The following is a 23,336-nucleotide window of genomic DNA, read 5'->3' on the forward strand; positions in this document are numbered from 1 at the left end:
TTGTGGGATCTTGTTTGTTTTTTAAAAAAGGAGGGTAATTTGTAGTTATTTGTATTGCTTGCTGATCGTCCTTCTGTTTGAGATTTCATCTGCTTTGTGTGTCCACTTTTTAGAGACTGGGAAATAAAATAGCTTTTCTGCTTTCTCAAGCCCAGTCAGATTCATGATTTAGAATTGTTAAGTAATTAAATAGAACTAAGTTAAATACACTATCGTTGCTTCTTCCATCCTTTTGTTTCTGCAGTACAGATTCCCTAGCTACAAAGCCCAAAAGATTTTTCTGCCCAACATAGGGAATGTGCGAAACCTTCAATTCTTTTTCCTCCAGAAGTTTGCATTTAGCAAAAGGCAACTTGAAAGTGTGTAAGCGCCGACTCTTGGCATGAGAGAGGCCAAGGTACTGTATTTCTCATTCATAATCCTCTTCAGTAATCCTAATCCGTTTCAGATCTGTAGCCTTTCTTAAGCATCACATGGGAGAGGATTCTTAAGGCTGCTCAAAACAACTGTGCAGTAAATGTATCGAAGGGTCTGCACTTGCTGCAGAACAGCACAAGCATTCTATACCGCAGGTGCCGAAAGACATGGCACTTTCTGCTGCGTGCCCGAGGGAACAGCTTTCTTGATTATTTAGATTCTGAGGAGGAGTTTCTGAATCTTATCGAGCAACTAACTTCAGAGATTATTGATCACTGTGGGTACTGAATAGAAACAAAAATTTAAGAAGTGGAGAGTTTCTGTTGTGTTTATCTTAATAAATACATGTTCGAAATTGGTGGCAAGGTAAGTTGCATTTTCTTTTTATTTCTCTGTAGCAATGTGTTGTGTTCAGAAGTAGTTACTCAGCACCCAGAGTTTGAGGTGAAATATCCTTTTTGTATGTCAAGCTATATAAAACTGCAGTTGTGAGTTTTCTGTCTGAAATTCTCCTTCTTGGCACTGCAGTAACTGTGCAGGTGCAGAGGTCAGTGCATGTGTAAAATAAAACAAGCTTCACCATCTCATTTCCAGCTACGAGATGTGCCGAGTCTGATGTACACGTGGGATATACGTAGGTATTTACTCTAGGAGGGCAAGGCAGGATCATCACTTTCCCTAGCGCTAGCTACCATTTTTATTCTTGGGAGAATTTTTTTTTTTTTTTTAATTCATCTGTAGCTCTTAAACAAACTGTTGCTGTTTTTCTTTTAGCAGAACTTCAAATTTCTGTTCCCTTTGGACATCTCATTTTCAGTTTTTTTCCTAGTTAACTTTCAGAAAGTGTTGTATCCTCTCATTGCCTTCTCTATTCTGCTCATCTCTTCCCTCAGTTGTTCAGATGTCTATAAAATTGTCAAGTTAGTGGGGATTCAGTTGTGCAACATAACACGTGAAGCGTGTCATCTTTCCTAGGAGCGCTGTTGTTTTGGAGTTAGCTTCACGTTCACTTCAGCGTTCGTTGCAGGCAGCCTTCAATTCATGGGGGTGGACCACCAAATTCTGTACAGATCTGTAATGTGGACAAGCTCAGTGATGTGACAGAGTGTGTAGGATTTGATTAAAAATGCTGTCACTTGCTTTGGTTTTGAAGGAGTTAAAATAATATTTACGGTAAACCAGGAAATTGACCTAGGCTTTTGCTGTTCTTGTTTTGGGCTGGTTGACACAAATGGATTTGTGCATGTTTTCCTTTAATGAATTTTATTTGGTATTGTAGGGTAGTATTAAACAAATTGGCAGCTTGTGTTTTAAGTGTCGCAAAACTGAGTATATTATCCCTTGGCTTGGGAGGTGTATGTGGAGCGTGGCTGTTACATGTTTCTCCTGCCTTTAGAACGCTATCTCTGGTGGAACAGAGCACGTGCACCTTTCCTGTGCGTCTGTGGTCTTCTACTGAGGCACTGAACTTTGTTGTTCTGTTAGTTGTCTATGTCCATGGGTGGTTCTTGAGTCCACGCTTTTTTTGGTGGTGGTTTAGTTCTGCCCCGGCGTAAGCGCATACAGCGGGTTTTATCAACTCACTTTACTTACAGCATGCGTGTTTGCTAGCAGATGCTCTATGCAGCGGTGCGTACCAGGGGAGAGCCTCATATGGATGTATTGCATCTTCTCAGAAGGTGTGAGGAAATCCTGTTTTAGAGGCCTTCTAGCTGCACCAGAGAAAATGTAAACATCTCCGCTGGAGGGGAACAGTGGCCAAGAGCAAGATGAGAAAGGAGCAGTTTGTAGCTGACTATTTCCTAGCTGCATCATTTCGTCTCACCTGGTTGTTTAATACAGCCTATATTTGAGATGATGCCACTGTTCAACTTCATCAAGTCTTCTAGGCCGTGTCTTTGTGGGCCTCTCTTCCTCTTCTTTTTCTTGGGTACAGGAATTTAGGAAGGGGAGGGGTGCACGTCACTGCTGGGTGGATGAGAGGTGCTGAGCAGTTGGACTGGCTCTATTTCTTCCTCACTCCTCCCACCCTTGAAACAGGTTTGATTCCATTGGAGTTTCTGGTTTACTGCTGTGCACTCCCTTGCTCAGGCTGTGTCCCTCAGAAAAACGTGAGGGTAATGAAGTGAAAAAGTTTGCAGCTCCAAGAATTGCTTGAGAGAGGCCTGTCAACAAGATCATTCATGATAAGATAAATAGGTAGGTGCTGTTGCCTGTGCTTGCTCTTTGCAGGTGCTCTGAGGGCACACTAATACTAGACCATCCCTCGGTATGGATGGCCAAAATTTATGTTTAAAGTAAGGCTCTCCAAATAACAAATGCTTGTTTGTTTTGCAGGGAAGGAGGGAAATGAGGACCAGTTTTATTCTGTCTCCAAAGGTCTTGTCAAATCCAAGGTCACATTTTATCAAAAGAGATAGGCACTACCCCCAAACACATCCTAAGCAAGCAAAGTACCTAACTCTGTACTTGAGCGCTTGCTTCAAATTTGTTCTCCATTTTTTAGAAGTGATCTGGAAGTGTTCTAGTTCCTGAAAAAGGATTTTTTTTTCCTCATATTTGCATTTTTAAGGGTATCTTTAAAGGCACTCACCTCTTCCAAAAAGCTGAAGCATCCGTCTTCCTTTGAAGCTGGTACTGTCAGGTTCCAAAGCAGCACTGAAGATACGTCTAGGCGCACAGGCTGTGTTGACCCCCAGTGTGGAGGAACAGTTGTCTACAATAACCATGTTTCAGGGTTTTTTTTCTTGGGAGTGGCTTGAATCTGGTCCTGTGGACGGAACTCCCATTAGTAGCTGGACTGTGTCTTCTGGTGTCATTTTATCTGAAAGGAACCTGCGTCACGGTGTTTCAGATTGCTCTGCGAGGTTGTACCAGGATGCAGTAAGTAGAGGTGCTTGGGGAGGATTGTTTCTAAAGCAAGCTCCTGATACAGAGTGAATCATTCACATCATTGTTTCTCTGGACAGCTAATACTTGCTGAAATCTTCAGATCTGTGTCTTTGAAAATAAATTTTTGTTTGGATAGCGAGATGGGAGTTAGAAGGCTACACTCAGAAATTCTGAGCTTGAAAATTTGTTTTTTCCTGAAATGGGATTTGCCTTGTACAGGAGGTTACAAATAAGAGCCTTAAATGCCAGGGATTCTGATTTTTGTGTGCAATTGTCCATTTGAGTAGTTAATAATCTGAAAAGTTGTCAGAGTACCTGCATTATTTAAGCACAAAGGCCATAAAGCACCAGATATAACTGGGCATAATTCAGCAGTGATTTCAGGCCATTTTTGACAATGTTATGAAATAATGTTGTTAGAATAAAACTAAAGCGATTGGTATTTTGTTGAGAGCATTGCTGCATATCCTCCTGTTGGGTCACCCAGTTATTGCGAAGATGCCATTGCGCAATTTGGCATCCTAGGCAAGGTAAAGAATTTCAGCATTTCACTTGCCTTAGAAACTTTCCATGCTGAAATGTTGTTTAGCACAGTTCATCTTCCTGAGCAAACACTGCATACATGCACCTTATACAACACCAGACGTGCTCCTTCAATTAGCATTTGTGCAGATCTGTAGCTATTTTGAGAGGAAAGACGTGGGTTAGGTGGAAAGAGATTGAAGGAGGCAAAAGGATTGTGGGAAGCGAGAAAAGAAGGACTTTTCCGTCTGCTGGGGAGAACTGTCTCTGTAGTCACACTGTCCTGACCTTTCAAAATCCTTTGAGCTGTGGTCTCCTGCTAGGACCAGGCTTAACATTTTTACAGGTGTTTATTTCCTTCCCTTCCCTCCCTTTCACAGATTTCTCCTCCCCCAGTTCTCGGTTAGAACAAGAATCTGTATAATTCTTATGCGATACAGCCTGGGACCGCTTTGGCAGTAGTACGTGATTGTTTTGGGTTTTTTCCAGAGAAAACATGTCCGACTGCGAACGACATTCTGGTTGTCCTAAAAGTGAGAGATTTCAGAATTTGACCTAATCTTGAGATAGGATCCGTTTGCTCTGACCAGAGCTTTCTGCAGCAGTGAGGTTACAAAAGTCTGGCTGTCCTGTCCTCTTATACTGGCCAGGATCTGAGCGTTTGATGGTATACTATGCTCCCACACTCAAGCAGATCCACAAGGTGAAGGAAAGCAGCGTTTAACAAAGCTGATTATTTTCTTATGATAGCTAATTGTTACTTTAGACTTATCTCCCTCTAGCTGTGGCACTGCAAATAGATCTAAATACCATTTGTGTGCTCATCCCTCATAATGAGAGTTATCCTTCACAGATGGCTATATGCATGAATATTTGTCTGCATATGCTGATTGTTAATGAATCACCTTAATGACTTTTATGGTTCCTGATCAGTATTGAAAAACTTTTTTCTTTTTTTCTGTACAGGGTATGAATGCCTCCCACATGCAGTCATGTGTAGTATTTTAGCACCTTTATCCAGGCGCTTCGGCTGTGCATGAGGAAGCGGGGAGGTAGCATGAGGATTCAGACATGTAGTCTGCTCTCAAAACTCAATCAAGATTATTTTATTGTAGCATCTGAAATGAAAGTTCAGGTCAAAGACTCCCATATTGCTAAGAGGTTAGGAGCCTCAAATTAGGCATGTGAGGTACTGTGAGAGTACATGAATGCCCGATTTAAGCATCTATCATACAATTACAGTACCTAGATAGGCAATCTCTGCTATTTTTATACAATTATGAAAGGTGCTAAAAAGATTCCTATTCATATAGCTGACTCGAAATTTGAAACAGTACGACAGAAATCCTCACCTCAGATTGTCTAGAAGACAACAAAGTAGCTGGAAAAACCTGGTAGCAGAAGATGTACTTGGGCGCAAGACAGGCCATCTGCTCGTTGATCTTAATAAGCGTTAATGTATTTAATTATAGATTCTCGGCACTGTGGGACATGTTGCAGCTGTTTTGATTCTGACCGAATGGTCTTTCCTGCATCTCTTTCGTGGTTTTGGTGATACCGTGCCAGTCTGCAACGTTCTAGGAGCATTGGTTGGAGAACATGGGATCTGGTAGTTCTGTAAATGCCAACTACAAGTACTCCCTGCAGAAGTCTGAAAATGGTGAGTGATTCTTTGAAAAGTAAACTTTTCCCGTCTGCTCCTGCACATGCCCTTGGGAGGCTGCAGTGGATGTGTTTCTTTTCTGAGTTACCTGGTTTTCTTCATAGTGTTGAGGCAAGGTTATGTCTTTCGGTATCCTGTGACAAGGAGTCTCAGCTGTCAGGCAGAAGACCCACAGGCTTGAGAAAAAAAGAGCTGTTTAGACCAGGATTAGATTAAATTCAACCAAAACCTGACCAGGAATGAAGCAGCAAAAAGCAATTCCATTTGTTAGAATTAACATCTGACGGATTAATCAATTGCTGGCTAATGCGCGTGTTGTCACGTGCTGACAGCGAGATGATGGATGGTATCACCCTGCTGCTTCTGGTGGACTCTCTTTTTAAAGACTGTGTTAGCGGTGCAGGACTGATAAAGCAGAAGCATTAGCAAAGCCAAATATATCTGGTGCTAAAGAAGGTAAGATGGTGTGGCTAAGAAAAGCTGAAGAGCAAGAAGTGTGCCTTTTTTCTAATTATGTCAGTGCAATGCTCTTAATCTCTGCTAATAATCTAGACTTTTTTATGGCTCTCGAAGCTGTAATGATTTATTTTTATGAAAACCTTGGTATGATAGTATCAATTTTTTGGGTGTGTGCTTAGGTCGGCTATGGAACAAAGGGAGTTTATGAGTGAGAGTGGACACATAAGGAAGTGTAAAAAAGTAAACAGATTACTTTGCTGTTTGAATCATTCAGTCATCAGCATTGGCAGAACAGCAGTATGGTGCAAACTGCTTGCAAGTGCTTTGAAAGGAAAAATAGTAATTGCATTTAGAAGTGAGGAAAGCAGGGATACCGTTGTGACTCAGCCTTTTTCGTTTGTAATTTTTCCTTGTTGAAAAACTCCCACCTTTTTTTAAGTAAGTTAGACTTGTCTATTGCCTATAGCACCAGAGTACCATGGACTTCCCCACGAAGTTCAGGGCTATTTTATGATAATGGCTTGTCTATAACAAATGAAGTGTAATATAAAACTAGTTACTTACTTGAAACTCTGCATTAGATCTTATACCTCATCAACAGTTTCCCATGAGACTAAAACCTCTCCAAATGTCTTCAATCTGGTTCTCAAAATCCTTCAGATCTGCTGATCTGGAGCTAATTAGGACTGTCCACCCAAGTATAACGTGCCAGGCCGTGTCCTGTCCGCCTTGTACAAGGCCCAGAGGCTGTTCCCGACGGAAAGTGTAGCCAGCAGAGCTCTGTTAAACCAGCCCTGCACTTGAGTGAAGAAGGGGATGCGGAACCCAAGAGAGGGTGCAGACTCCCTGTAAGCTGATGTGTCAACTATACTGCTAGCGTGAACAGGCATGTTTTAGTTTGAGTGCTGCCACTTTGGCATGCCTTCAGTAGCTTACATGGTGACGTATGATTCAGTTTCCTGCGTGGATCCTCATAAAATGCAGATAAATATCTTTCTTTTCCTTTTTTATTATTTTTTTTCTAAACTAGTACAAACACTGCCAGATGAAACTCACCCAGGTAAGCTGGTAAATTAGAATACCTGGCTTTTTCAGTTGCAGAGTCGGTCTCTGTAAAAGTAGTGTAAAAAACCAATGCCTTGCCCATTTGGAACTTAAAATGCTGTAGATGGGGGTATATATGCTCTCTGTGTGCTTGATAACGAGTCTTTCATAGATCTTATTTTTAATGTTCAAAGGATCTAGTTTTCATCGGTATATGTGGAGTTGTAACTATGAATTTCTGCTTGGGATTCAGTTGAAATACATCTGACCCTTACTGCAGTAATTGGACATTTATCCACTGCTAACAGAATGCAAGATATTTAGAAGTTGTTTATTTTAGAGAGTGATTGTGACTGTGATTCTGGTTACGTGCCTGCCAAATTACTGTACAGGGAGTAAGGCAGCTCGTGTTGGGTCTGTTATAAAGGAGGCTTGAAGAGGTAGCATCAGGAGCACCAAACTGCAGGGAAAAAAGTCAGCCTTTTTTATTTTTTCATGGCCCAGCAGATCAGTAAGCATTTTTTCAACAAGATATAAGGCTCAGGCAAAGAATACTTAAGTTGTTCTTGAATTAAGGCTAGCCAAGTCTTACCTTCTTGCCCATGACTTCACCGTGACTCAGTTCCTCAGCTGCACAACAGCAACAGCTCTTCCCTTTTTGCGCTCTGCAGCTCCTAGTGCTGTAACAGTAACATAATTTAGAAGGATTATTATTTTCAGTAGGTAAACCATCAGGATATCTTATTTAGGTAAAGGTCAATGTTTCCTGCTGAAATACATGAAGGGTGGTTTATGTTACATAATTAATGCAAGCTAATCGAATTAATGTGATCTCTTTGTCTCTTGCCAGTACTTAGAAACCTTTGGGGTAAGGGTGGGGGATTTCCTTCCTTTTATAAAGCTTCTCCACCCCCCACACCCCATTGCTCTCCCTGCTTTGGTGAATGCGGTAGTGCTCTCTCACAAACCAGATGCCAAGGGAATATGAGCTTCTGCAGCAGGGCTAACTCTGTAACCGTTGTCTCCATTTGATTTTGAGGCCAGCCTGTAGACAGAGCAGTCATCCCTCCCTCCCTCAGCTAAAGATGACACAGAGAAGCATCGTTAGAAAATGTTTTAAGCATAGGGCTCTAGGGTAGGGCTCCAGAAATGAACAGGAAGGGACACAGAGCATAATCAAAAGGAGATGCCAAGTAGCAGAGCTGGTTGGCAAGGTGCCGTAAAGTAACCAGGCGGTCCAAATGGGGTCAAAACCAGCTAAGGAGGATGAAATTGTTTCTAGAGGTACATAAAGTTCTGTGACAGAACTTGAAAAAGGAAATGGGAAACTGCACCAATGTACTTCACTTCAAATATGCACACACCCATCTGAAATAATCTTTTAATGAAAAACACTGGAATTGGGGAAATGCAGAGGAATGGTTATGTTTTAAAGATCAGGGCGAATAGGCATCATTTGGAGGGAAGAGCCTGGTGCCAGTTCTGGCTGTGGATTGAACCATGACCCAGCACCTGGAAATTCCTTGCATTTTGTTCCTTCTGTGTCATTAAGTGGCCAAAGATCTGTCTCCCTCTTTTCGCTGTGGGTGTTGATTTTGTCTTTATTTTATTCCAAAATAATGGTATGTTAACATTTATGCTAGAATAGATCCCTTCTGAAGTTTGTCCAGAACTGCAAAAGCTGAGGTATTTATTTGGATTCAAGGAAGGTAGACAAACCCCGTATTTTTAAGGCTCTGGAGGGGGACTCGGTGTCTTGTTTTACCCCAACTCCTTGTGTGGCCTCAGTCATATCTCTGGTTTCCTGAAGCCCCAGTACCTAGACTGTAAGACAGACAGGAAAATAATCAACGTAAATAGAAAGGGAGAAAATTGTCTATTAATACTGAAGAACGTGTTTGGATCTTTAGGCCGTAATTGCTTGTTGTTAACTCTGGTGTTGAGGAGCCAGTAGCGATGGTTAGAAGTGCTTCTGAGGTCTCTGGTCAGGCAGGATCAGATCAACCTCTTGCAATATGGTGAAAAGAAGCAGGTGTTTTGTTATCCTTAGTATTTAGGCATCAGAACACCTTTCCTGAAAAACTTGCTCCTGAAAAAGAAGGATGCTTTTCAATTTTCAGGGTCGGGAAAGGAGCGGTAGCAGGGTACTCAGCTGCAGCCACTCCAGCTCACCAGGTTGGTCCTGGTTTTGTCCTCTAGCTTTCAAGGCAGCCGTCTTGATCCAACAGTGGTATCGGCGCTACGTTGCTCGGCTGGAAATGCGCCGACGTTGCACCTGGAGAATCTTTCAATCCATTGAGTACGCTTGCGAGCAAGATCAGATCAAGGTAAGGTGCCAAGGATAAGAGTATGTAGGAAAATACATAGGAGGGTCGTTTCTGTGCCACAGACTCGCTCGTTTCTGGCTACTTGCTGGCAATCCTGTAAGTAAGTGCTTCAGTGGCCCAAGGACTGGGTTTCCTGCCCATTTTTAGCCCATCGATTTCCTGCCTGCTTATATCTGATGAAACCCTAAGTAACGAGTCTTGAAAGAAAGCCGTAAGGACCATTTAACATTGTTTTTCCTGAGTCTGAACACAATAGGCAAGCCTAGTTGGTTTGTTATACTTTAACTTCGATTAATATTCTCTTATATGGTTGCCTTGCTGTCAGGCAGGGAGAGGGAGGACTTATAGGTGTACTTCTGCCTGTATGGCTGAAGGTAAAGCTACTTTTTTGACTTCATCACAAGATATTCAAAACTAGAATTGGTATACTATGAGAGGGGCGTAGATAATACTTCCAGAAAGAAGAATCATGTTAAGTTGCCGCTCTGCAGAATTTCATTCCAGGGTGAATGATGATGGGCTCTCTCTCTTCTTGCAGCTTCACAACTTCTTCAGTTACCTTATGGACCACTTCACGCCAAGCAGCAGTAAAGAGAGTAAGTTTCTATGTGCCATTTGTAGATGTGGCACCAGCAGCTCAGAAGGTTGCACCCTCTATTGATTCTTTGCCCATTGCTGGTCCTTTAGGATGGCAAAGGGGGCCAAGAGAGTCTAAAGAGCGATGGCATCAGGAATTTGGATAGGGAGTGAATTGTCTGGAGACTGTCAGAGCTGTGCGAGGGATGTGGGGCAATTCCTGCTCCTTAGGAGCTGGAAGGGGGAATAAAAGCTCAGTATGTTTTTTTTAAGAGCAGTATTAGAAATCTGCCTTTTTTCAGTGATCCCTGGTGACCAGGGCTTTGCAGAGCCCATTTCTGAAGTGAGAGAATCCATCTTTAGTGAACTGTGCTCTAGGGTATCTACTTTATTTATATTTAGTCTCTCGCTTATAACTGGGGGGGGGGGGGGGGAGAAGTGCTGTAGGAACCAATACAGTATCTTCCTGAATCAGCAGAGAGCATTATATGTTATTTCTTAGTGCTGGGAACTTGCTAATGAGCTTAGCTCTGAAATCTGATGGTAGTAAGTCAAAATTAACTATTTCCTTTGCTGACCATAACCTGCTGAAGTCCTCGGTCCTTCCTTTCAAACTGCCAGCCTTTTTCTCAAAACCACCCCACGTATTTTACCACAAAGCTCTGTTGAGGAAGATTTTTTTTTCAGTGTCTGTATAAAACAGGACAATAATGTCCTGTTCCTTGAGTTGGGCTCTGAGACGTTACAGCAATAAGAAAATAATGCGTATTTATACAAATTTTGTGCAACACTGAGAATGTAGGTGCAAGCTTAGAAAAAACAGTTCCTTAGAAGACAGTTCCTTATTATACAGTTTGCTTTTGCATGTCATTGAAAATAAGACTTCAGTTAGCCACGGCAACCAGTGTCCATCTGGATTTACCAGAGTTTTGGAGAAACTAGCATAGCTTCCAGCGCTGCCTGACACGTAGCACATGGAAACTTGTCCCTGCAGACTCTTCCCCACTGCAAATTCTGTAGCGGTGTCAAACTAGCAGCTAGCCTCTGCTGCTGTCATTGCTCATGAGCTCTAGCCTAACCAAACAGCTTTTTATTTAGCAAATTACTAGAATGGTGTATTGAACCAACTTAACTTTTTCTTGTTTCTTTCTCTTTTTAAAAAAAAAACAATCAAACCGACCAATCTGCCATCCAGGGGATTTTATCAGTCGCATGTTCATAAGTGGGGAAAGCTTCAAAGAGGCAGAGCTGGAAAAATACTGTGACTATGAATCCCTGGAGGTGCCAGACTCCTACACTGGACCCCGTCTCTCTTTCCCGCTCCTTCCTGACCATGCAACTGCCTTGCTGGAAGCTTTCAAACAGAATCAAGTAAGGATCCCAAAAGGAACCATGCTTTCCCCTTCTCTGCACAGGGGTGTAAGACAGATATTTGGTTTTAGCCTTCATAACAAGCTAAGTTGATTGGAGTATAAAGAGCTGGCAGGCTGTTAAGCAAAGGGGGATGGAAATGATACGGAATTTCCCCCTGCCATAGGAACTTCTTTCCTTTTTGAAAATGCAGTTCTGACAAAACTGAAAACTCTCTGTAGGTGTGTGCCGATATTAACCTGAATTTCGTTTTAAAAGGAAAAAAACCCACAATAGGCTATGTTGAAATATTCTGTCATTTTTTGTTGCAATTCCTCAATTTGTAAAAATGTATAGAACGGCCCAGATGGAAACAGCTGATTAAAATTATGTTTTGTGCCACGCAACTTTGACTCGTATGTAAAATGTAAAATGTGAGGTTTTTGATGAGGAAGTCCAGTACCAATTCAGCAGCACTAACAAGCCAAGTCCTCGTACAACTGCAGTGTTCTGCTGCCATCCCTCAGTCAAGGTGTTGAACTGCAAAATAGACCAAAACATCCCTTCTCCAAACAAAACGACTTCTAAAACAAAGGTCTTTAGTGTCTTGACTAATATTAAATGCCTACACCCCAGCTTTGAGTGAACATATTTCTGCAGAACACATCGCAGCTCAGGGCCTGGCTTAACGTGGAGAAGGCTAAGAAAGATCTAGAGGAGCAGCTTCTTACCTGTGATACTGGGCTGGAATTTCTGCTGCTCTAGGAGGTGGTGTTGCCCAGCAGATACAGCCTTAACCACAGGGTGCTAGGGCTTTTTGTTTCTCTTGCCAGCCCTGCCAGTGCCAAGGCCGGGCTGCTTTTGGTGAGTCTCTTCCATCCTGCTGTTCCCCAGTATTTGCGTCATCTTGTTTGTAAGCCCATGGGTCAGCACCGAGTGTCATCCCAGTGAGAGTTTGTGCCATCCAGGCTATCGTGGTGGGTCCTTGGGGCCTTTGCAGACAGAGCTGCATTGCTGCTCAGAGGTCACCGATTTCCTGCTTTAATCCCTTCGCTTTCTCCTAGTAGCAGCTCCACGCTCGCTATGTCTTAAACCTTCTGCATGAGACCAGGAAGCACCTCAAGCAGTTGCCAAACATCAGTCATGTCTCCACCTGCTACAGCGAGGAGATCACCGTGTGCGGTACGTCTGGGTGGGAGGGCACTGCGCAGTCTCTGGGGCAGAATGCTCACATGAAAGGGGTGGGAAAGATATAAAATGGTAGTGTCACCATGATGTCCTCCTCTGTACTGTGTGTGGAACACAAATGCAGTCTATAAGGAAAATGTGTGTTGTGTTGAGAGGCAACTGGGGCTGTCTAAAATATCCGGGTTTACCCTGTGATGCTGTATGATGTGAGCTGCTCCGAAGACTAGCCTGGAGACTGGAGGGAGCAAGTCTGCATCATGGCCCTATTTCTGCTTGGTCTGCAACGAGACGGGGGTGTTGAGGGAAGGTGGTTTGTCTCTTCGTAGCCTGCCTTTGGCTTCCCTGAGAGATTTTGGAATACGTCATTAACAAACCCTGTCCCTAGATGGTAGCATTCAGTTTGGCTTAGCCTGCTGTAGCAGTGGTGATGTCACGGTCATTATAAAAATGCAAGGAGAGGAGGAGGTATAGATAGAAAAGATAAGGATGTACATTTGTCTAAGGGAAGACGAAGGGTGATAATGATGGCCTGTGGCTCTTAAAATTGTTATACATTACAGCAAAGATTTAAAGAATTTTTCAACTGGAATTCAAATTTGTCTTTGTTCTGTCACCCCAACCTTGGAGTCCTTTTACCAAACGACAAAAACTGCACCCAGTCCAGGACTGGCCTCAAAACTCAGTCATTTTCTGTCCTGTTTTGTGGCCTGGGATTATTTAAACGACAAAGTCCTGGAGCTGTTTTGGCTAAGTCTTCATTACCAGCAGCGCATGCATTCAGATCCAGAATACTAACACGTCTTTGTGTCCTATCAAGTAAATTCGAAAGCTTTTCACCATTATTTTCCTACTAGGAAAACAGGACTAATGTTTAAACTTTGAGATATTTCTGAAAAATGTGTACTTAGCATAGACTTTTGCATGCAGTCACCTTCTGGAAAACAAACCTCTCTCTCCAATATCACTTTAAATGATAATTTAGTTTGATTATTATTTTGTATGCAAAGCTTTCTCCCATGTAATGATCAAAGTCAAAAAGTGTCTTCTGTCATGTTGTGTCACCCTAAGAGATAAATGAACAAAGCTTCTGAATCAGAGTCTTCAGAAGCTGGTGTAGGCTTTTTGCTGTCCTTCTCAGGCTTCAGCTCAAGCCTTTACATCATGTCCTTTTCCTTCGGGCACATTGCCTCAGCGTAAGGAAACTTGTACCTTGAACTTCCCAAAACATTTCAGCGGTCATTGATTTATAGAGCAGATACTTCACAGGAAGCTATTTATTGGTGTCTTTTTAAGTTAAAGGTAAACATAGTGTGACTTTTCTTTTTGTGCCTGTTAGGAGACTTGCACGGCCAGCTGGATGACTTGTTCCTCATATTTTATAAGGTAGGCACCTTATTTGGAGAGGGAGGCTGGCCAGGCATTGTGAGAAGTAGCGCATGGGTCATGCTGTGAAGTGTTTGCAAAATCGGGCCCTTCACGTGTCATGTGATTCTTCAGGTCGATTTGATCGGTTTTAAATGGCTTCACAAAGCAGCAGCTTATTCTCTTGCTGACTTTGAAATCTGATATACATGTACATTTGGGAAGTGCCAGTGGTCATTTTTGTAAGCGCTGATACGAATGGCAACCCTTCCTGCCTGCCAGCTTTCACTTTTCAGTGCATTTGCCACTGGGACCCTACAGGATAAAAATAAAAGAGTCAGGGTCTATTGTATAAGGTAACCTGGGATAGGACTGAGAGAATGTGCAGCTGCGGGGGGGAGGTATATGGAGATCACGGGGAGGCCTCTCTTGTAACATCCGCCTGTTCCTTGCTTTTACAGAATGGCCTTCCTTCTCCTTCCAAGTCCTACGTGTTCAATGGGGACTTTGTAGACAGAGGCAAACAGTCCCTCGAGATCCTCATTGTCCTCTTTACCTTCCTCTTGATCTATCCAAAGGAGGTTCATCTCAACCGCGGGAACCATGAGGACCACATGGTCAATTTACGGTATGGGTTCTGTGCGGGGCTGATTGCGATGTCAAGGGTGTCACTGCGAAATCCCACTGAACTTCCTTTCTCCTGTTCCTTTAGTTATGGTTTCACCAAGGAAGTAATGCAGAAATACAAGGTAGGCATATGTTTGTGTCTCCTTTACCACATGAGACGTGGACTTTGAAGGCTTGATGCTTCATCTTTTCCTTTCTGACCTGTCCTTCTAGGTGCATGGGAAGAAAATCTTGAAGATGATTCAGAATGTCTTCTGCTGGCTGCCCCTGGCCACCCTGATTGATCAGAAAGTCCTCATTATACATGGGGGCATCTCTGACACCACTGACCTTGACATGCTTGAGAAAATTCAAAGGAACAAAGTAGGTTTTATTACCTAGATATTGCAAGAAACAGCAGTGTTGCTGATTTGTGGTGAGGAGCTTATTTCTACATGTCAGCTTGGCTGTTGATGAGACAAATCTAAAGGATGGTCTTCCTAGACAAACTGTGTTTAGTCACAGGCTTGGAGTGGATCGCTTTGGTTTAATAGTGTGTGAGCAGGAGGTGTGAAGGGAAGAAGCATTCTTGGCTTCTGGAAGATATAAGGATCGTAGCCAGGGAAGTAGGGGGAAAGGGCATGGGTAAATAAGATGTGCTGGTGCTGACTGTAAAAACACAGAGATGATGAGACTTTGGCCCACAGTTCCTTAGTCTGTTTTTCCCCTAGATTTCCAGAAGGATTTTGATAAGTCGTTTAACTTGTCTCTGCCTCACTTTCTAGTGGAGAAATACTACTTCCCTTCTCCAAATGTAATGACAAGCACTGCATCAGTCATTAGTCCTTCCCTCAGTCTGCCGCCCAGTTCCCGTTGCAGATGAAATCCAAGTACTCTACCTTTTGTGAAATGTCTGAGCAGCACAAAGTCAACGAAGAAGAGATAGATCTGTAGTCAGGATGGATGTGGGGCCCCAGCTGTAAACCAAGAATGGCACATCCGAGAGGATGGCACTAGTAATCTCCCACAATTAATCAGCATTTGACGGCAGCAAAGGGAATTGAGGCTCAGAAGCTTGGGTCACTTGACGGCCTGCCAATGGAAGATGTTAGAGCTGGAGATGGAGGTTTCCAAGCGGTGTGACCAGCTCTCTTTTCTCTCTTTCCTCTTTCAGTTTGTTTCTGTATTAAGAGGGAAGAAAAGAAAGGAGTCGAATAGAAATGTGGAAATACAGGAATTAAACGGGGAGAGCAAAGTAGAGGCTGACCCAGCAGGGAACGAGGCAGCCCCCAGTTTATCTCTGCAGCCCCGGCCGGCCCAGGCTCCCAGCATGGCCAACAGGCTGGAGTTTTCCAAGTGGGTCCGGCAGACGGTACAGGAGCAAATCGAGTGGTGCCGCCGGCTGGTGGACATCAGCGAGTCGGAGTCGGAGGAGCTCACCTACTCCAGCGTGGTCTCCTTGACGGACTTGGATGGGCCATGCTGGACTCGCCAGGACGAGTGGAAGCAGGTGAGTAGTCTAAGCGGGGCCCTGAGCTCGGTGGGCTGTGGGTGCCTCCTGCAGGTTTGCTCTCTGTTATGAGGAATCTCAGTACAAAATACGTGGCTTAGTGCACAGACCTCTCTGCAGAGAGATTTTTGCTGCTTCATATAGTGGAGTTAAGGAGCAACTCAAGTGTTGAAGTGCCAGTGGCCAGCCTAATGGGGTTTGTGCTATTTTGGACTTACTGCTCTGTAACCCAAGACAGCCTGGCGTCGATCATTCAGTGGTAAGCTGTCAGGAAGGGCTGTACCGTGAGCTCGTGATTGATCATTGCTGCTTGGGGATGTTTCGTTAGATATCTGCACTACATCCAGCCCATCCTGTGGCACGGTTCCCTAGCAATTGAAGAGCTGCGCACGAGAGTCATGTAGGAGAACGTAGGCTGTGTGCAAGACTGGCGCTAGCTGCCGTTCTGCTGGTGCCTTTCTCCTACCCTTGCGAGTCAGTCTCTTCACTGGGCTTTTGGCTTTCTGTGCTTAAGGCTCTGTCCCAGCATTTGCCCCTAGCACAGCACTCATCCGTTGTTGTACAAATAAAATTGCTGCTTAGGCACAGAGTGGGGCAACAGGTTTTCTTGATTCACTGCAGGGGAGAGAAATAATAGACAAGACTGATGGTAGAGCCCAGTGGTTATATGGGTTATCTGAAGTCAGCTCTGTAGGTAATGAATGAGCACGTCATTCGCTAATGAGTGAGTGGTGATCTTGGGTACTAAGAGCAGACTGAATTTGTGGTTTTAGCTAGGCTGCACTGTGAGTAGATTGCTAGGCAGGTCGGAGCCTGGGAACTTGGTTTCCTGTTTGTGTTAGACCAGTCTGTCTGTAAGCCCCTTCTGTGCGCTCTGAAACCATTGTTACTTCATGTTACATATGACATCCTGGCATTGCACACCTTATCAGCATAAAGCTATATATTAAGGTCAGGGTTAAAGAGATTAAACTTTAATCCAAATAGTGGTTACTGAGTCAGCATTTACTTACATTTCTGGAGGCTGCGGAATGTCCTGGCTAGAGAGCAAAGGAGTTTAATACTAAGCTGGCTCACGGCCTCAGGATCTGCTGGGTGTTCTTGCCCTGGGACCTGGTTTGGGATGGAGGAGGACAGGCAAGGCTCTGAAGTCTTTGAGGCAGCAAAGGGAAGGTTTGTTTCAGGCTTGATTTATGGACACCCCTCTTCCCCCAGGCACTTTGGGTGTCCCGTCCCTGTAGCTCCAGGCCAACAATATTGTCACCTCTGTGGTGGACTAGGCCTGTGACAGTCCTGCGGAGAGTATGGTGGTTCAGTTGGGATGCAGGAAACATCTCTGTTTCCCTGCACTATGGTAATAGCAGCAGTCCAGGGAGGGATTCAGAGATAGAGCTGTATTTGCTTAGTAAACTTTGATCGGCATTATCTGTTGGGTATACTTTACTCAGTGAACTTTTCCAACTCTTTCAGATTTTAGACATTCTCTGGAGTGACCCCATACCTCAGCAGGGCTGCAGAGTAAATACGGTGCGAGGTGGTGGCTGCTACTTTGGACCTGACGTGACAGGGAAGATCCTCGAGAAGCACAACTTGCAGTTCCTCATCCGCTCCCATGAGTGCAAGCAAGAAGGCTACGAGTTCTGCCACAACAGGAAGGTCGGTGAGGGGGATAGCGTGAAAGGATACTTGGGTTTCCATCCTGCCAGGGTGGGGTTTCTGTGGTGGCTTGTCTCAGCTCTGCATTTCTTCCAATGGGGCTTTGTTAAGTAGGTACAAAATCGTTCAACAGCCTTATTGGGAGTTACTGAAGTGTGTTCCCAGCCGAGGTGTCAGGTCAGGACAGTCTGGAGGCACCTGCTCTGTTGGGGGCATCTGTTATGCAGGCAAAGCACATCCTTGTGCATGGTAGCTGAGAAAAGGTCTGAACCCATTCGTGCTATTGACCCCTTAATGCAGCTGTTTCTGAAGATGATGTACAAAAGGGTGTTACCAAGCTGCTGCAGCAAAGTTTTGCTCTCAGAAGATTCACGGTCACTTCAGTGACTTCAACAGGGGCAGTTTTGACTCTGCTCACTGCAGTGGAGAGTGGAAGGTCATCGGGAGAGGTACAGTGAAATTGCAGAAGCTCAGTGTGTGGCCAGATCCATGTGAAAGCAGTGCCGCCCTCGAGGAACTCGCACCTGCAAGGCTCCAAGGCCAGCCGCTGCCTCGGTCTTCCTTTTCCACGTAAAACATGGTGCTTTCACAGTCTGTTGACTCCAGATGGGATCGGTTGTGTTGTTTTCACTGATACATGTATATATAATAAGAGGATGTATGTACTGACTGTAAATGCCTCTCTTTTTTGGGCGTTAGGTGCTGACCATATTTTCAGCCTCAAACTACTATGAGATTGGCAGCAACAGGGGAGCCTATGTGAAGCTGGGACCGGACCTCGTTCCCCATTTTGTTCAGTACCAAGCGAACAAGACGGCCCATACTCTCACTATGACCCAAAGGCAAGGCTTTCTGGTTGCTCTGTGTTCACCAAGTCAAAATTCCGAAAGGGAAAACTTTGGGAGCTTTGAGAAAGTTTGACTCTGGAGCTGAACTTTCACAGCTTGATTTACTAAACCATACTGCGAGAGGAAGACTCAGGCTTTGTGCAGAAATTACTGAGGGAGGCTCAAGGGTTGAGGAGGGAGCGTTACAAGATGAGCAGGGGACTTTTTCACAGACTGCTGATTTTTCAGCTTCTCTTTTCAATGCCAAGTTTTAACTTTCAACCCTTGCTGAGGTTCACTTCTGCTTTGTTACTTCACAAATTGATGCAGTGATTGATTCCAGGCACGCAGTGCCTTGTCATGAGCATTGAGATGCAGCTGTAGCTGTGCAAAGCAGTTGTGCGAGGGAGTGGGCAATGCACGGACAGGCCAGAGGACTGGGAAAGTGCAGCTTCTCTTGTGCTTCATCGCAAGTCCTTAATGTGCTTCTCTCTTTTCTGCATCCTCCAGAATCAGCAGAGTGGAGGAGTCAGCCTTTCGAGCCTTGCGGGAAAAGCTCTTTGCTCACACTTCAGCCCTCATCAGCGCGTTCAAGGCCTACGATAAGGACAGTACAGGTAAATCTGAGCCGAGGGACACTCAGGTTAATTCCCTAGTAGGATAGGATTGAAGCGGCAAAGTTGAGCGTGTGCCTGGTCGGGAGACTCCTCACTGATAGTTGTCAGCGACTGTCACAGGTGGAGGCTGTGCCAGACCTCGCCAGAGCGTTGGTCCCATCTGCTGTTATTCAGTGTCTCTGTTGGGAACCTGTTAATGCGTCAGAGTGGCATTATAACTAGGAGGTGTTGGAAAAGCAAGATGTGATTAGCCTAATGTGTAGCAATTTAGGCTTGGTGCTAGGAGAACCCTTTGGAACAGAAGTATTGAAGAAACATTGGAAAAGACGACTTGGAACATGTCTGTCGTGTCACTTGGGAAGGGCTGGGTGGTCTCTAGAGTCTTTTCAGCCCTGGACTCTAAAATCACTGGGAAGAGGAAAGCGAGGGATGTCGTCCGTGGTGGCAGCCTTAAGGAAGGAGCTGAGAGTTCATAATTCTCTGGCTGACAGGAGTGCTCTGCTGGTGCAGTGACCAAGATGTGTTGCTGAGATCTGTCCATCTGTGGGCTGGGGGAGAAAAGGAACACAGCATTTGGAACTGCTTTTTTGTGGGTAGGAACTGCTTTTTTGTGGGTAGAACTGCTTTCTTCCCTGGCAGCAGAATTGTTCATAAAAGCCCAGTTCAGCTGTTACAGCAATGGCTAAAGTAGGGGCTTTTCCGTGTTCCTGGGTCACTGAGAAAGTACTAGTGCAGTTGTGTAGGCCATGATCTGCAGGGTGACCCTGGCTGTAGGCCACAAATTTATAATGAAATATCCAAAGCTGGTGTCTTCCCATTGTTCAGATGTTTGCAACCCCATGGCCCTGATTTGTTGCAATGATCAAAAGCCTGCTGAGGCTGGGGGGAGCAGCAAGTGCACTTGTGCCTGCAGTGGCTGATTTCTGTACAGCCACGTAGGCTTTCTTCCTGTACCAAAGCGCTCAAGTATGTCATGGAGAAATAATGCTGTTGCTGTCAGCAGCACAGTAGACTGGATATGCGTACTCATCTAGGCTTTTTACGTTGCCTTCATGTGCTTTGAGCTGCTTATCTCTCAGAGGTCTCCATGGCTCTCCCTTTTCCTTACAGGAAGAATCACGCTGAGCAATTGGGCGATAGCAGTGGAGTCAGTCTTGCACTTGGGATTGCCCTGGCGAATGCTGAGACCGCAGCTGGTGCGCAGCACAGCGGATGGCATGCTGGAATACAAGTCCTGGCTCGACGACTTGGCCATGGAGCAGCGGAGCCAAGAGGTAAGGACTCGACCCCTTCCACCAAAGCATGATGCGAAGCAGCTCACCAGATCCCCGGCACATGGAACCAAGTATGGTACAAAAGCAGAGTGGATAGGTCCTGTATAATCCAAAATCGTACTGAAGTCGACAGAAAAGCTTGCATGAATTCAAGTAGTCCAGAGGCATTCAGTCCATCGTAGAAATAGATGATGCATGTGAAATCAAAACCTAGAGGTAGTTTTGGATGCAGGCTTTTGAGTAGGAGAACTATATTCCATTCTCTGAGTCACGGTTTCTTAATTACACCCAGGAAATCTAACTCTGCAATGGTTACAAAATGTAGCCCAAGTCACTGTCTTCTCTGTTAGCCCGGAAAATCTCTGGAAGCGAGAGGTTGCTGATGTGCTATAATGCAGTTGCACAGAGGGTCCAGACATCACAAACCCGTTTCATAAGGCACACATGATGCAAAGTGCATTGCTGGCACACTCTTGAGAGCAGTAAATATTTTCATTTACGGGAAGGTCCGCAGTAACTGCTTAGGGAAAGCAGAGCGCTGTCAGAAGGGTAGAAGGAGTGTGACCGTGTTGTCTTTCAGCACATCCAGTCGAGCTTGCTCGAAGTCATTTATCGAAACAGATCCAACCTGGAGACCATATTCAGGATCATAGACAGAGATCATTCAGGTAAGCAGGTGTGCAGGGGGTGGTGGTCACTGCATTGTATTCCATTCTACTTTTGGGCTCCCTTTAGTATGTACAAAGGCATTTTTATTTAATGGTTTAAGGCTTAGGTCTTTCTCCTCCCTCAAGAGCTTCTGCAATGTCATTGCACGTTTCCACAACCGTGATGCATTTTGAAGTACTGTGTGCAGTTCAGGTAGAGAATTAATAATTGTTTGTTCCGGAGGAGTTCAGCAGAACAAAAATTGTGATGAGAGTCATGACAGTAATGCAGCGTACGCGGGATCTTCAGTGTTACCTGCTTTCAAGCAGCCCTCTCTACTACATTACTGCGGGAGAGAGAAAAAACAAGTCTTTGCCTTCTTTTGTTTTCCCAAATTGTAATATGTCTCTTTAGTTCTTTAAGTTGTATTTTAGCCAGTGTTCTCCATGCTGGGGAATTCAGTTGCAGCATGTGCAATGTAGATTATGAGTGGTTTCTTTCCTTCCTTCAGGGTACGCAAGTGGCAGGGGTGGGACAAGAAATCAAAGCTGAGCAGGGGTCCCTCCTTGCATGCTGAGCGGTGACTGACTGGCAGCAGTGCCCGTGGTGACCTTGCGCTGAGGTGGCTGTGCTTTCCTTCTCCACAGGTCTCATCTCATTTGAGGAATTCCACCAAACCTGGAAGCTGTTCAGCTCCCACATGAACATTGAACTCACGGATGATGGCATCAACGACTTGGTTCGCAGCATTGATTTCAATAAGGATGGAAACATTGACTTCAACGAGTTCCTAGAAGCCTTCCGCCTTGTCAAACAGTCACAGTAGTGGGAACCTGGTGAGGGTTGCCACATCCAATGCCTTGACAGTCTGCGAAGTGAGGGGGACCGCTTCCTACCTCACCGCAGAGCGTGCCTGCAGATGCGAAGCAGGAAAAGGGAAGGCAGGTACGCGTAGCACTTACTGGTTGAAAATGGCGAGCGCCATAGCCAACAGCTGTGATCCATTTGGGGAAGGTAACAGGTAAAATAGATAAGCTGCACTTCCATCTGGCCATTTTTTAAAAGGAGTGTTTTAAGTAGAAATTCCTGCTCAAAGAGAAGATGCAACTTTGTTGATCTTGTCAATGCATGTGATGAAATGTTTCAGGTCTGTTCAAGTGTAGTAAAATGGAAGTAAAGGTATTTCTCGTAGGTGGTTTTTTAACCAGATAGCAACTGCTAGAGCACAGTTTTCCTTTTAATACACACTTTTTTCTGGAGTGCCAGTTCTGGGCTGCTTCACGCCTTCTCTAGTTTGTCAACTCTGTTGGGGGTATTGCTGTCTGTTTCAGCAATAATACCTTCTTCCCCTCTGTTGTTACTTTGCTGTGGTACATTTGTTCTGTAAGTTGGAAGCTACTAAAGCTGTCGACTGGAGCAACACTTTGAAAAAACTATCCTCTCAGACATGCCAAACTGGTGCTAGCCGGGGAGGCTTTTCAAAGAAATCTTTTGAGACCAGTTCTTTTTCAAAGGCTAGGGTAGTAGGTCAGGTAGGCCCCTGCGAGAGTGCCCATGCTGTGCGTTCAAGGTATTTTCAAAACATGGTACAACTAGAGCTTAAAAAGGAGGGGGGGGTGCATGGGGCAGTGAAGTGTTTACAAAGAAAAAAACCAATGTATTATACTCATACATGCAGCATAGTCACTCTGGCAGGGGCATGATGGTAGAAGTCTTCACTTAAACTGCTACCTTGGCCCATGAAAAACAGAATTCTAGCCTCATTCGATTGTTTAGAACAGCCCCCGCTGGAGCGTGAATGGCACATTTAAGATACTTTAATAATTGGAACAATGGTTCCAAAAATAAACTTATCCTTTTCCCCCCTTAAGCAGAGTTCCACATATGCTTTTTTCAATTGTAATGGAATTGTACTTCCAAAAATACTCTTTCTGATGCACAATACAGGCTTCAGCATGCTGAGGCTGTGTATCTCTTTTTCTATCTTTCAAATTTTGTGAATGGAAGTTTTTTTTTTTTTGTGTGGCTAATGAACGAAATGATTTTGTCACTACTGTGTTCAAGGTGTTTCTGCTCTACAAACTCCTACTGCAGAGCATAATGTATTTTTGTTTCAGTTATTTTCAGTGATTTTTGTAATGAAGAAAAAAAAAAGGCAACCTCGGGGGGCGGGGAGGTGGTGGAAAAGCTGTCTCTCCCATTCGTATAGTAGCCAACTCCTTTGCAGTACTTGGTACCAGGTAGGATCTAAGGGACAGGACCTTGTGTTTTATTTTGGCAGCAGCTCTGAGGCATCGGGTTTGATAGCCTGTTACCTGCAGTGGGTGGAGAGTGAAGTGCATTAACACGGAGTTGTTAGCAGTTTCACTGCTTTGCTGATGTAGCTGAGAAAGAGCCA

At 44.5% G+C, this 23,336-nt stretch overlaps 1 protein-coding gene across 5 annotated transcripts; it reads left to right on the forward strand.

Annotated features, from left to right (window-relative positions):
* Positions 1 to 665: 665 nt before the first annotated feature.
* PPEF2 (protein phosphatase with EF-hand domain 2) lies at positions 666 to 22,547 on the forward strand. 5 transcript variants are annotated; one of them, XM_052812474.1, is made up of 18 exons: positions 666 to 783; positions 5,304 to 5,491; positions 6,984 to 7,013; positions 9,197 to 9,324; positions 9,863 to 9,920; positions 11,096 to 11,271; positions 12,318 to 12,432; positions 13,775 to 13,821; positions 14,262 to 14,428; positions 14,513 to 14,549; positions 14,641 to 14,790; positions 15,581 to 15,916; positions 17,387 to 17,572; positions 18,272 to 18,414; positions 18,910 to 19,016; positions 20,127 to 20,290; positions 20,871 to 20,958; positions 21,586 to 22,547. In XM_052812474.1, the coding sequence occupies exons 2-18, from the start codon at positions 5,431 to 5,433 to the stop codon at positions 21,762 to 21,764; spliced, it is 2,172 nt and encodes a 723-aa protein (XP_052668434.1). In that variant the 5' UTR covers positions 666 to 783; positions 5,304 to 5,430; the 3' UTR covers positions 21,765 to 22,547. The 5 variants fall into 5 exon arrangements, with proteins under 5 accessions (XP_052668434.1, XP_052668445.1, XP_052668415.1 ...); XM_052812485.1 differs by lacking the exon at positions 6,984 to 7,013; XM_052812455.1 differs by lacking the exon at positions 6,984 to 7,013 and having other exon boundaries at positions 14,262 to 14,549.
* The last annotated feature ends 789 nt before the right edge of the window (positions 22,548 to 23,336 follow it).

The sequence above is a fragment of the Harpia harpyja genome, chromosome 2 (genome assembly GCF_026419915.1).
Source record: "Harpia harpyja isolate bHarHar1 chromosome 2, bHarHar1 primary haplotype, whole genome shotgun sequence".
Lineage (NCBI taxonomy): Eukaryota > Metazoa > Chordata > Aves > Accipitriformes > Accipitridae > Harpia > Harpia harpyja.

Coding starts and splice junctions, on each gene's coding strand:
- PPEF2 (XM_052812455.1), top strand. CDS start 5,431: ATGGGATCTGGTAGTTCTGTAAATGCCAACTACAAGTACTCCCTGCAG. Junction 14,791..15,580: donor AGAAAATTCAAAGGAACAAA/GTAGGTTTTATT, acceptor TTCCTCTTTCAG/TTTGTTTCTGTATTAAGAGG. Junction 15,917..17,386: donor GCCAGGACGAGTGGAAGCAG/GTGAGTAGTCTA, acceptor CAACTCTTTCAG/ATTTTAGACATTCTCTGGAG.